This window comes from Eulemur rufifrons, chromosome 7, assembly GCF_041146395.1.
Source record: "Eulemur rufifrons isolate Redbay chromosome 7, OSU_ERuf_1, whole genome shotgun sequence".
In the NCBI taxonomy this organism is placed as follows: Eukaryota; Metazoa; Chordata; class Mammalia; order Primates; family Lemuridae; genus Eulemur; species Eulemur rufifrons.
In genome coordinates, this window is record NC_090989.1 from 10,148,375 (window position 1) to 10,162,497 (window position 14,123).

Below are 14,123 nucleotides of genomic sequence, written 5' to 3' on the forward strand. Positions count from 1 at the left end.
TATCTAGGCTGTTCTAGCATGATAAGCTATGTCTTTGACTTACTAAGCCAATTGCATATATACATATATATTAGTTTGCTTTTCAAAAAATAGAAAAGAACCATAATTCTGAAGATCCAGAAATTCGTCTCAGAGGGGAATATAGTTTTTTTTCAGGAATACTATTGTTCTTCTCTTTTATTCAAAGCAAAATAAACAGACCTGCAGCAGAGAGGAGATTCTGGTCTCATAGGTTGCTATTGAGGAGTGACTTGAGGTATATGTACTTTAAACTTCAACATTCCAAAATCTTAAAGATTCAATAAAGTGAAGATGTTTTTTCTATAGAAGTTTTAATAATTTTTGGGATCTGGGGGGTAGTGAAAGAGCTACTTGATAAATTTCAGATGATCCGGCATTTTCTAGATATCTATCTACACCTTTTTTTTAGATCCAGATATTTCAAGCTTAGTAAAAACCAAGACAATATTCTACTTCTGCTGTATCCTTTCTCTATAATACGAGGAATGAATGTGGGGGGAGGATGAAGTTCCTTCAGTATAATTTCCTACTTTGTGTCTGAATTTCCTAATTTTACTCACAAGGATTCTAGAACACTTTAAATATAAAGATGACAAGTTAACAGAATAACATTCTGATTAAAGAGGCTTTTGCTATATTACCTTAAGGCAGCATCGTGTCTCTAAGGGAATGTCTTTTGGGGAGAAAATGAGTAATCAAACCTGTTTATCACGATCAGAAAAAATATATCATACACAAAAGTGAAAATAAAGCTTGCATGTAACTTTATTTCCTTCTCATTCCTAGTAACAAAGGGGTTAACCTGAAGTGTAAATCCATTTCCACTCTAATTGGGAAGCATAGTGGGGGATCATTCCAGTAGCAAAATGAAAATTGCCAGCCTCTGTGTGCCTGAGGCAGAAAGAAAAGAAATGAATTCTCTTGTGAGCATGTTTAGTGAGGGGGAAAAAACACCTACCTCTTGCACTTCACTTCATGTCACTGTTCAGTTTTCCAGTGTTAAATAATGATCTTCAGAGGATTTAACTCTTCCAGAGTTATATAATGCGCAAAGCAAGGGACGGTTGTGCAGGTCTCCTAGAGGGAGTCCACCAGGCACCGTTTGTGGGCACCGTTAGTCCATCATTCAGCTGAATCAGGAGCCCCATCAACTCGACAGCTCAGCTCCTGCATGCCGGGTGTGGTGTTTGCAGACTAACAGGGGAGCCCTCGTTGGCACATTTGGTAAAGTTCCCTTCTTTACTCCTTAAAAGTCGACTTCATTACTTGGTGCTTTGGTGAAAGAGAAGCTGCTAAACAAAAATACTTTTTCCTTTAGAAATTATACAATGTCTGTGTAAAGGAAAAAGACTTGACCTAAAATATTTTCCTCTAAAAAGTGAGATGTTCCCTAAATCGAGAACTTGACAGTTACAGAACTTCTTAAAATTAAGTATTTTTTTTAATTATTAAAATCCACATTTATAAAAAGATTTGCTGCAGTCTCCTCTTGAAAACTTACCCAAGAGTGCTGTATTACGCAATAATGCATTTGAAATTCTCCTCAAAATGGGTATCCTCATATGCATTTAAATTAAGGTAACCAGAGAAGAAGAAAAAAATGGGAGTGTGTTATTTACTGTCACTAAGTTGGTCAGTGGTTCAACTAGGAATGAACCAGGATTCATTTGGAGGCTCATTTGTGGTCATGTTTGGGCAATCATCTATTCCTTTGCTCTGGCTATTTTTTTAAAACTACCTACTCTGCAAAAATATGGGATAAAATTTTTCCAGTGTTGTTTGTATGCTTAATCATTTTTCATAATTTTTGGATGATCTCCGTATATTGCTTTCATTGCACAGATAAGCATAAACCAAAAATCAACTATCAAGTACTATTTTTCAGATGTTTTTGTTTAATTTTATTAAGAATTCTTTTCACTCTTTCTATCTCTCAAAACTAGGTGAACTCTATAGAATTAGCACCATTTATTTACTCAAAAAATGTAGCAAAATTTGCTTCATTTTTTGAGAAAATAGATTTAAATTGTACCATTTTGCTTAGTAAGTCCAAAGCAATCATGTCAAAAAGTTTAAATCTGACTTAACTATTATTTGATTGAAAACTTGACAATGATGTTTTATGAAAAGTCTCCACAAAAATGCTTAATATTCCCTTTCAGTGTAGGGTGCATTATCCATAAAAATGATATTATTTCTTGAATATCAATTATATAATATGAATAATATAATCTGAAAATATGCAAACATCACAATGCATATTTCAGCAGTTTTATGAAATTTAGAAAATAGATTATGTAATTAGAGAAGAGAATTGTTACTTCTATTGTTGCTGACTTTTTCTAGCTTTTTTTAATGCTACAACATGAAATTTTAAAGCTTTTCTGGTGTATTGTAATTCCATAACCTCACAAGAAAGCAGGATAGTGATAGTCTTAGCCCACGATTTCATATAAAAGTCTATTTTCCAAATATGAAGATAGCAGGATTAAAATGAAAGTATTTGCCTTCTTATCTGAGTGCCTATAAAATACTCTAAGGCCAACATTTGTCAGTTTATTATTTAATTGACCAATAAAAATATTTGGGCAATTCCTTCACAGATTACCTACACTTCTTATTCTTGATTCTTGAGTAGACTTCCTATGTCCATTACAGATGGGTACTTTGGCACCCTAAATCTAGCTCAGGCTTCTTTCTATGTTTCCTTTGTAAAGAATTCTGCTGTATTTATGGGAAATTTCTCTATCTTCTATATGGGATCAAAAATAGGAAAATTTGTATTTCAGTGAAAAAGGCACCAATTTGAGGTACTAACTGTTTTAACAATAATGATGAATCTTATAGCTGTTTATTCTAAAGGAATTAGACTATGGTGTACAACTGTATGATTTTTAGGCTATTATTTCGTAATACAATACATACTCAAATTTCATTAATTGGGTGAACATGGAAAAAACAGAATTAACGACAAGGTTAAATTTTAACTTTAGCCACTTGGGAATTCTATTTCAAAACCACGATCTATTAAAAATAGAACTTCCAATTCTGTTTCATATTGCCTATATTTAAAAATCCCTCAGATGAGTTTCATAGGAAACTAGTTATACCGGAAAGGAAAGGGACAAGAGGTGCTTTTGTAATAATGTTTCAGAGCTGACAGAAACCAAAGCACAGTTTTATAAGCTGAGCCATCCGTGGCCGGTGAATGTTAAGTGGAAATGAACAATGCACGAGATTAACTTGTGGCTCATTGGTGGCTGTAAAAATGCATTAGTGGTGTTGACAGTGGTTAGTAGGCCTTTGCAATTCAGTTGTTGTCGCTGTGTATATATGTTCTTCCGCCTTTGAGTCAATCAAGTGATGCTGTAATAAAAATGCTGAACTTTGCTTCGGGACAGCTCAGAGGGAAAATATGAGTCAAGAAAGATGTGGTATTTAATAGTTTTCACTAATAGCAGGTTAAAAACAGGACTCACTCAAGCACTAGTAGAATACAAGCAACACTGCTATTCAGGATGAATTGTGTTTGAGTGGTCACTACAGAACTGCACTGCCCAATGTCCTAGCCACTAGCCTCAAGTGACTCTTGACCACTTGCAATGTGGCTAAAGCAAACTGAGATGTGCTGCAAATGTAAAAAACATGCAGGATTTCAAAGACTTAGCACCAAAAAAAAAAAAAAAAGTAAAATATCTCATTCGTAACTTTTATATCAATTCCATATGCAACTGACAATGTTTTTAATAGATTGGGTTAAATAAAACCTATTATTAAAATTAATTTCACCCATTTCTTTTTACTTTTTAATGCTGCTATCAGAAAATTTTAAATTACATATATGGCTCGAATTATATTTCTATTGGATGGTGCTGTTCTGGAATAAGAAATAATACCCATAGGGTTTAAAGGCAACTTGTCAAAATCTGATAAAGAAATTGGACTGGTAATATATAATGATGTGAGCCATCTTGAAAGGTGACTTTTTAATAGCTTGCTGGTTACAACTGGGCACTCCAGAGCCAAACTGCATGGACTCAAAATGGGCCAATCCCCCAATCTTAGTTTTTTCATTTGCAAAGTGAACGGGAGTCATGGACCACTCATTTCTAGAGGGTCATATGGGATAATGTACGCAAAGAACTCAGCTATCTATCATCATACTTGTTAGTAATGTCATGGCAATAGTCTGTTCTGGCTGCTATAACAAATTGCCAGAGAGTAGGTGGCTTAAACAACAGACCTTTATTTCTCACAGTTCTGGAGGCCGGAAGGGTGAGACCAGGGTGCCAGCATGGTTGGTTTCTGGAGACGGCCTTCCTCCTGGCTTGCACATGGTTGCCTTCTTGCTACGTCCTCACGTGGCAGGAGGAGGGAGAAAGAGAAAGAAGGAAAGAGAGAGAGACACACACACGCACAGAGCTCAATCTAGTTTCTTCTTATAATGACACTAACCCCATCAAGAGGACCCCACCCTCAAGACCTCGTCATAATCTAATTGTCTCCCAAATGCCTCACTCCTGATACCATCACATTGGAGATTAGGGCTTCAACATAAGAATTCCAGAGCGACACAAACATTCAGTCCATAACATCATCTTACAAAGTCCAATCAGAGATAGTTTTGCCATCAGTTTGCATTTTGAAATGTTGGTTGCGAAATCCTTTTAGATGCTGTAGACTAGTGTGTGCTGGACACGGTTTTTGCTAAAGCCTGGGCAGTATACCGGGACCCTGTCCCCTCTGAGCACAGACCAGGCCCAGCAGTAGTAGCGGCATCTCTGGGAGCTTATTGGAAATGTAGAATCACAGGCCCCTCCCCAGACCTGCTGAGTCAGAATCTGTAGCCAGCAAGACCCCCAGGGGCTTCCGATGCACATTCGATTTGTGCAGTGCTGCCTCGGGAATTTAAAGACGAGTAAAACATCGCCTCACCAGCAAGATGTTCAAAATCCAGTGGTTATGTGGTTTGTGTGGGGTGAGAGTGAATCAGAAGCGAGTAAAACAATTATATAGTGGGCTCTGAGGGGACCCATAAAAGACACCCCTACTCCCCAAAGATCCAGAACCAACCGTGAGATAGAGGAAGGAGTCAGACAGAGATCAAAATATCAGTTTTATTACTGATAGAGCATTTGGAGAACATGGCTTAGGTACATGGCTTCCTGCACTGAGGCCAGAAATAGGGAAACCTACTCACCAATGCCCAGGCGGTGTCCCTCCAAAAAACAGTAAGAGGAGAGGAAGAGCAGGCTCAGTGTACTAGTTTTCCATTGCTGCCAAACTAGCAAATGACCAAACTTAGCAGCTTAAATAGCACCCATTTATTAGCTCATAGTTCTGTAGGTCAGACGTCCAAATGGGCTCAACTGGATGCTCTGCTCAGGGTCTCACAAGCCAAAAATCAAGAGGTTGACCAAGCTGAGCTGTTACTTGGAGGTGTTAGGGAGAAATCCACTTCCGAGCTCACACAGGTGGTTGGCAGAATGCAGTTCCATGTGGCTGTAGGATGGTGGTCCCATTTCCTTGCTGGCTGTCAGCCAGGGGTCACCCTCAGCGTCTCAGCACTGTTCTCTCATTCTTGCAAGTGCCTGCTCCATCTTCCAGCCAACAATGCTGACTTCGCTTCTGCCCCAGCCTGAGCAAATGCTCCATTTTTAATGGTCTCCTGGGATTAGATTAGGCCCATCAGGATAATCTCCCCACTGGTTGACTAAAAGCCAACTGATTAGTAACCTTAATTACATAAAAAAAAAAAATCCCTTTTTTTCCATGTACCATAACCAAAGCATGATATCTCATCATATTCACAGTGGCAGGGATTAGGGTGCGAAATCTGGGGGGTTCCTTTTATGATTCTGCCTTCTACAACTGGGTTCTGCTTCCAGAGCTACTAACCAGGTAATTCAATCTTCTGTGGTGAAGGATGAATGAGGACATAAAAAGAGGTCAAGAGTTTAATGCTAAGGAATGTTGTTCCACATAGAAACCTGAAGCCCAGGAAGGAGTGGTTCCACCACCTCCCTCTTACCCACCCCACCCCCCAATAAATCCAAATAGCTACAGCACAAAGCGAGTTATAGTTCAAGAGTCAGGCAAGAGATGTGCAGGCCATGAGGAAGCATGTGCTTGGTCCCTGAAAGGGAATTTCACCTGAAGCAGAGGGATCTGAGCCCCCTCCAAAATAAGGAGAGGGAGGGTGGCCCTTACTCCTGCAGGACTCTGCTAAACAGCTTGCACCAAATTCAGGATCCACAGGGGGACACGGCCAGCAGAACTGTGGTATGGGAGTTTCATCAGAAAGTACTGTATAAAATTAGTGGGTACCCCTTTTTAGGAGACCTTTGCAAGAAATCTGCTGAGAGGGCATGAGAACTTGAACCGGAATGATGGCAACAGGAATAGGGAGAGGGATAAACAAGCAAAGAAACCAGAAAGAGGAATTGGCAACAGATTGGTTGAAGTCAAAGATAAATTCATGGATCCAAGCCTGGAAACTGGGAGAACGATGTTGCAGTGGAGAAAACAAGAGAAAGAACTTGTTTGAGGTAGGAGCTGATGAGTTTGAGCTTCAGTATAACATACATTGCAAATGTCCATTTTCCCAGTCTCTTCCATTTTACACACACACAAATGCACACACACGCACACACACACACCTCTCAACCTTGGTCTTTCCTTCCTCCTGCCACCCCGCCTCTTCTCTCCCTGCTCCAACAAGCTCCTGCCTGTCCTTCCCTGCATCCTAACCACTTCACTCTCCGCCCCATTTCTGCTGCTACTGCTTCTCTGAATCTCCTCTGGCAAAGGTTACCTGGCTCTCCCTGTAGACAAATCCAAAGGAATCTTTTCAGTCCGTGTCCTCATGGCCCTTCGTTGGCCTTTGGGCCATGGCTTTCCTTCCTCTCAAAGCTCCCATCTTCCTTTGGCTTCTAAGACTCTCTTGTCTCCTCTTTCTCTTCCTAGCTCATGCTCCTTGGTTGCTCCCTCTTCTTCTGCCCATCTCTGGAATGTCAATGATCTCAGGCCCCGTGGATGCTCTCTTCTCACGGGACACAGTCTCTGTACTGTCTGAAGCTATCACCATTATTCTGAGGGTGCTCAACTCACTACTCCTACAGGAGACCTCACCCCTGAATTCCTAACTGTCTTTCCCACTAGTAATTCAGTTCTTTCTGTACATCCAAAGCTGAAGCCTGATGTCTGTCTCCAAACCTACCTGCTCTGGTTGTCTCTACGGTGACTAGTGGCCAGATCTGGGGGAGACTGCTCCGCCTCCTCACCCTGACCCCTCTTCCCCCCTATTGCTTCTACTTTGATTCAGATCATTGTGATTCCTTGTCTGATGGCTGCAGTGACTCCCTACCCCTTAGCCCCTCCAGTTCACCTATGCACCTTTGACAGACTTGTTTTTCTAAAATATGCATTAATGATGTTACTTCCCAGTTTCCAAGGCTTTGGTGCCTTCTCCTCGCCCCACCCTCACCTCCCTAAGCCCTTCCTCCAGCCCTCCGAATCACCTAAAAATCTACTCAGCCTCCAAGAGTCAAATCAAATATCCCCTCTACTAGGAAGGAAGTCTTTCCTGAGCCCAACAGGTGGTGCCTGCCCCTCTTCTTCCTAAGTCCCCTCCCACCAGCTCCCCGGCCCCTGCACATGTGTCCGTCACAGCCATGACACTTCTTTACTCACATCTACATCTGTTTGTCCTTTGTCACCAGGCAGCCTGGCACCCTGCCTGGTACATAGGAAGCATTAGAAGAATGCTGAAAGCAGGCAAATCAAATACTTCCTATCTAGAAAAGTCCTAAAGATGAAACTTTGAATGAGAGGAGGTAGGAAAGGCTAGAAAGCCATTCTATATGTATTATGAAGTTAAAAGCCTCTTGGCCAGATGGACCTTGACCTGCTCCTCAAACTCTGTGGATGACCAGAAATGACTTTAGGATTTACTCATAAAGATGTGAGATTTGCGTGGTGAAGAATTTCAGAGATATTTTCTGATGGAGATGGTGAGACAGGGGAGGGTAAAAGTGAGTGACGAGATCAGAGTTAATTTTTCAGAACTCTGCAAAGGCTACTCATAAAAATACACAGTTGTGATCAAGAAGGAGCACAGCTCACCGTGCATGTGGACCCCTGTGTGTGTGTGTGTGTGTGTGTGTGTGTGAGTGTGTGTGTGTTTGTGTGTATGTAGAGGTCAAGCACAAAGTGATCTTGGGCAAGTTTCCCAAACTTCCCAAGGGTGAGGTTTCTCATCTGTAAAATGGGGGTAACTACTGGTGTCGTTGCAAGGATTAAATCAGGCAAAGTAAGTAAAAGCACTTTGGCCACTGTCTGGCATAAAATTGCATTTATAGGGAATGGGGGTTGGGGAGGAGGGAGAGAGAGAGAGAAAGAGAGAGCACAAGTGCTGAAGGATGAGCTAGCCAGGTTCACCTGTCACTGTCCTGAGCACATGCAACCTCTCCTCTCTCACAGGTCAGGTTGCACTTCAAATCTCCACAGGTGTTACCTCACCTGCCCACCAACTTCCCACCCTCCACCTCCTACCCCTGCCCTAGTTTAATCTTGTTGGCTGTGTTCTCAAGGCTACTGATTGATACACAAAAAACTGAGGTTTTTAATAGCTAACGTGCATACTTTCAAAATCCACTCACTTTTGCCTTTGTTTTGAGGTTAAAAAAAAATCTTGACATTTTCCTCAGAATTGCTGAAATATTAGGTGTGTAGATAAACCCTTGTTTTCCCACTCCGATACTCTGATTTCTCAGCCTCAGATATGGAAAAGCTCGGGTCCCTTGAGAGAATTTCCAGGGTGTTTTGCTCCACTGGGTCTCTTTAGCATAAACTTGGCCGTCTAGTCAATCTTACTGTTGTGCATTCCCCCCACCCCCACACCTGTGAAAACTGAGTTTACCTAACTTCAGGATACATTTGTTATTTCTTACCTTATCATTCATAATTAGTGCAAATGATTCTTTCCCTCCCCTGTTCTTTTTATTAAAAAAAATCTTTATGGAGTCATTTCATGTACTTGTAAACCACAATCTTGTTTTTTGTTGTTTTTTTTTTTAAGATGCTCCTTGAGACTATATACATATTTAATTCCTTTAACGTTTCATCATGGGGCAGTCCTTCAGAACCCCTTATTATCTTAGTTGCTCTTTTAGCTTTGGCAAAAATATGAGACTAAGGAGCTGCAAATCTTGTTCTCCTGCCTATTTAAATAGCGTCTGGAAATCTAAAATAATCACCTCCTTTCTTATTTTTAATGTTTTTTTAAAGCCATATTATACGAATATTGTGGAGTGGAGTTGAAAGCTCTAGGTCTGCAGTATTTGAAATGCTCAAATCCTGTCTTTGAAAAATAGTATTTCCTCTTTGTTACTCAGTGCTGACCATTATCAATAGATAAGGCTGATGACTTTCAAATTCGCAGCTTTATACGTAGATACTCAAAGGAAAGAGAAACAGCTTCATATGACTTTGCTTAATGTGTTTACCCACAGCTGTACATGCAGCAATAGACAGTAAGTCATCTGTGTTCGGGAATTTTCGTATGATAAATTATTTCCAATAATAATTGATAGCATCTGTTATTTCAAGAATGAGTGGTTTTGATATAAATAATCTGCCCTCCTAGCAGAGAGAAGTAAAGGAAAGCAAGTAAGGGGAGAATATTTCTAAAATGTCTTATCATTGGAAGTAAATGATCATAAACATTTTTGCATTAAGTTTGGGTTGTGCTTTAATTTCTCTTTGAATTCTGATTCATTCCTACATCTTCCAAATGTATGTTTGAGCTTCATTAAATAAATCACATTTGCATAACATATAGAGTTTAAAAGAGGTGATTCTATGATAGATAAAGATTCAGTATTAGTTAGCAATTGATTGAAGGTACATAAAACCATGTGCATATGTAACAGTTCATTTTTCATTTGATGATTTACTTTTTAAATTATTTTTGTGTCTAAATTATGCTATAAAAATCTAGTACTAAAAAGTGTAAGAAACAATGAGCTTGCAAAAAAAATTAGGGGACAATTTGTTTTTTAAACTTGCATTTATTGCAATTAGAATGAAAATTCATCAACTATCAGTAAATTTGGTGTTTACTGTCAGTATATTCATACAATTATTTTTATTTTCCTACTTTCTATTATTTCAGAATACGTACTTGGAATGAATCCTTCTAGAGACGTTCATGGTATGTTAGATTCCAAATTATATTTTTTATAAAGTATGTACATTCATATATGCATATATATGATTTTTATTTATGCATATCTCTATATAAGTTATGATAGAATTAAAACAAATAATTAAGTCTTTTTTGCTGATTCAAATATACTTAAAAGCAGTTCTCCATGTTGTAAATGTTATGCCATATAAAATATTCCAGTGAAACTTTAAATGATACCTTCAGTTCTACATCATTTACCACAGGTGCATTCTACTGTTATTAAATGACTCCACTCAACTCTCTAAAAAAAAAAAAAAAGAAAGAAAGAAAGAAACCTAGCTTGGCTTCTTTCTGTTACCACCCAGTTTATTACCTTTGTTATAGCAGTGGTAATGCAAAAATTTTATGAGGGTAAAATGTTTACTAAGCATCCCTAAATTTTAAAAAACATTAATTTTAAAATTTTCTCAGTTTTCTACTTATGAGGTGCACAATTGATTTATGAAGTTAAAGTAAAATAATTGCACATTAACCACAGCATCTCATGGAAACAGTCCCATGGAAGAAGGATGTAGTGGAAGAACTAAGGAATCTCGTCCCCACAGTAATTAGATTTCAAAAGCGATATAATCTCAAAGCCATTTCAGAGGGAAAAATGATTATTTAAATTCCAGTGTTCCAATATGGACTGTGTATAGCAGGCTATTTGAACATACGTGTCACTCTACATTGAAATTGTTCTCCATCCCTGTGACATAAGTACCAGCTGCAGCAATTTGGTCCAGAACTATAGCAGGATACCTTCTCTATTTTTTTTTTATTTAAATGATCATTTAAAATAGAAATAATTCTTTTAGAAATATCACACTTTTAGAATTGTAATTTTAGAAATATCACATTACTCACAAAGGCTATTTTTGATTTGAGAGAAGTGTTGAGATTCTAATCCCATCTTTATGTTTATTTTATTTTCGAGGGGATTTTGAAAGAGCAAAAAAAAAAAGTCAACTATTTCTTTTCTGAGATCACCTATAGTTAATATTTACCTAAAGTTATAAAAGAAAAACGTTAATGAACCGTTATTGTTTTCCAGTGAAATTGTTATTTTTATTCCAACTAACCAAATATTACTTTTTAAATTCACTGTGGAAATTTACATTTCATTCTTATGAGCTATTTTCAAAACCCTCCTCGCTTCCCCCCCACCAAAAAAAAAAAACAAATTTGGAAGAATCCGTCATGCAGCATCCTCCCAACATATCCCTTCGTTGTATTTTTTATTTTGCGTTATGACAAAAGTAAATTTTAGTATTATTCCAGGGAAACACTCCAGTGAACCTGGTAGTGTTTCCTTTCCTTTCTCTCTTAGGCAGAGGAAGGGAACTTCTATATTGTGGCTAAAATGAACGCTGTCGGTGGAAAGGACTTCCTCACTTCGTAGACAGTGTTACTGGACTTTACGGAGCAAGCTCCTAAAAAGCCCTTCAGACTCAGGGGTTCCCTGGACCCCTCAGCTGCCTCTTGCCATTCATTTTAGTTCCTCAAAAGGGCCGGGCAGTGGTTTTTCTGTTTGTTTCTAGTTTTCAGGAGCGCACCGCGCAGCGCACTTCCAACCCGCGCGGTCCGGGGAAACCAAGTGCCGGGTGGTCGGCCGTGGAGAAAAGCAGCAAACGCTTTCGTTGCTATTACCGCCATCGGGCTTCGAACGCATTTATCGGTGGAAACCCCTAGCTGAGCAGCACCCACGGCTCTGCCTTTGAAGGCTTAACGTGGTGCACGCACTGTTGCTGCTAACTTTCCTCGCTTGAAAAGGGAACTTGACCCCCTCCAGAGAGGACAGCAGGAGAGTCCGACTGGCAGCCCCTCGCAGGGGGTTCAGGATTTTAGGCAAATGGCCGGAGCCCCAAAGGAGCCTCCTTTGACCTTTCTGAGGGGCAGGTTTCCCGAGTCAGCTATCTCCCCCGGAGTCAAAGCCCACTCTTGCCTCCGCCACACTCTTGTGCTCCATCCCCGTCCCCGGGGTTCCTTGGTGGCTTAGGGAGATGCATTCGAGCCTAGGCGAAAAGGTCTCACTTCCCCGGACCTCGCCTCGACAGCAAGCAGCATCCAAGTCCGAGCGCAAAGACACGGTGGCCCCCGGGAGGGAGCGGCGGCGAGCCGGCCGGCACAGTGATCTTTGGCATCACTCAGCCAAGGTGGAGAGTGAGTTAGAGACGTTTGGGATTTTCACATCTCAAATGGGGCTTCTTAAAAAATCATTTTTTTTAAAGAAAAACAAAGAAGTCTTCCTCCTGAGACCTCAGACCCTTTTAAAGAAAGAAACCTGCAGATGGATGCTAGAGGTGTCCTGGGTTTGCAGGCGCGAAAGGAGCAGGGGACCGGCCCACCTCCGGAAGGCTGGAGGGACCCAAGGCCGCGGGCCAGGGCGTGCCTTTACCCCGGGCTCCTGGGAACAGCGACAGCCCTGGGAGGGCCGACCGCGGTGCCAAGGCACAGGGGCTTTGGGAAGCGACTCCGACTCGGGCCGAGCCGAAGGTTACCAGCCAGGCCGGCCGCGCCGCCAGCTCCCCAGCCTCGAGGGCGCGAAGTTGCGGCTCAAGTTGGCTCTGGCGACCGATTCTTGTCGGGGAACTCAGGTTCTTCCCCGAGCGAACGGAGGCCGCGAGGCAGAGCGGCAGAGCGGCAGAGCCCCGCGCCGTCGGGGGCGTTCCGGGCGCGCTGCACCGCCGCCCGGAGCCCGAGGTGTCCAGCGAGGGCGGCTGCTGCCCCCTGGCGTCTGCCCCGAGCCGCGGCCCGCAGCGCCTCCCCGACGCTCGGCACTGCCCGCTCGCCGACCGCGCCGGCCTGGGGCGAGGGAAGCGGCCCTGGCGCCCGGGAAAGGCGTCGGCGCCCGGCGCGCCACGGCCCCCTCCCCCACCAGGCCCCAGCGGCAACGCCCGAGGAGAATCCCGGCGTTGTGGCCTCCCGCACCCCAGCTGCGCGCCCACGGGGAGGGAGGCGGCGGGAGTGAGAGGCCCCTCGAGGCCGTAGGAGGGACCCCTACGCCGGAGAGCAGAAGCTCAGGGGCTCCGTGAAGCAAGTGAAGCAGCCCGCGGTGGGGAGGGAGGAGGCCCCCGGGGGGACCGGTGGCGTGGGTGAGAAGCCCCGGGGGAGGAAAGGCCGCGGGGGAGCAGCTGGGGCTCCGGGGGGGAGGGCGTAGACTCGGCGGGGAGCGAGGGAGCCCGCCGGGTGGGGTTGGGACTGGGCCGCGCACCGGGCCGGGCCAGGGCCCTCTGAGGGTCCGTGAAAATGCCCGCGGCGCCGCGAGGACCGGCGCAGGGGAAGTTGCCGCCCGCGCGCAAAGCTGGGGTGGGTTCAGCGCCCCGGGGCCGCTAGTGCGCGCGGGGGCGGGAAGGGGAGCCGGGCCGCTTCCGGGGAGCCGGAGGGTGGATGCGGGGCTGGGCCAGCGGGGGCGGCCCCGTGGCCGGCTTTCTGCCTGCAGGGAGCCGACGCTCCGAGGACCCGCAGCGAGCCGATCGCATGCTTTCAACTTTCCCTCCAGTCGCCTGTCCTTTGGGGTCTTTTCCTTACTACGGAACTCCTCTGCTGACCGCTGGGCACACTCAGCCAGCGAGGCGCGCCGCATAGTCAAGCCGCAGCCCAGACGCGGCGAAAAACACCAATTAAAGAAAACAAACCAACAGACAATGCTAAAAGCACAAAAACCATGTTGTGGAGCACCATCTGGCCTTATTAAAGGAATCAGTCCCACTTCGCTGCAGCTGCCAAGCGGGCAGTGGGGGCGCTCAGAGCCGCTCTCCGGCCCCCTCTCTGCCAAATCCCATCCCCGCCCTGGAAGCGGAGGCTTGGCCGCGTAGGGCCTGGGGCCGCCCGGGGGCTCGAGCTCGGTTCCCTAGAGCCCCGCCGCATCTCC

At 43.5% G+C, this 14,123-nt stretch overlaps 1 protein-coding gene across 1 annotated transcript in view; it reads left to right on the plus strand.

Annotated features, from left to right (window-relative positions):
* Positions 1–14,123, plus strand: part of RUNX1 (RUNX family transcription factor 1) — a 237,199-nt gene that overhangs the window by 130,010 nt on the left and 93,066 nt on the right. Inside the window, exon 3 of the mRNA XM_069472311.1 lies at positions 10,196–10,234. Coding sequence (XP_069328412.1) covers positions 10,196–10,234 — 39 coding nt within the window. The remainder of the gene's footprint in view (positions 1–10,195; positions 10,235–14,123) is intronic.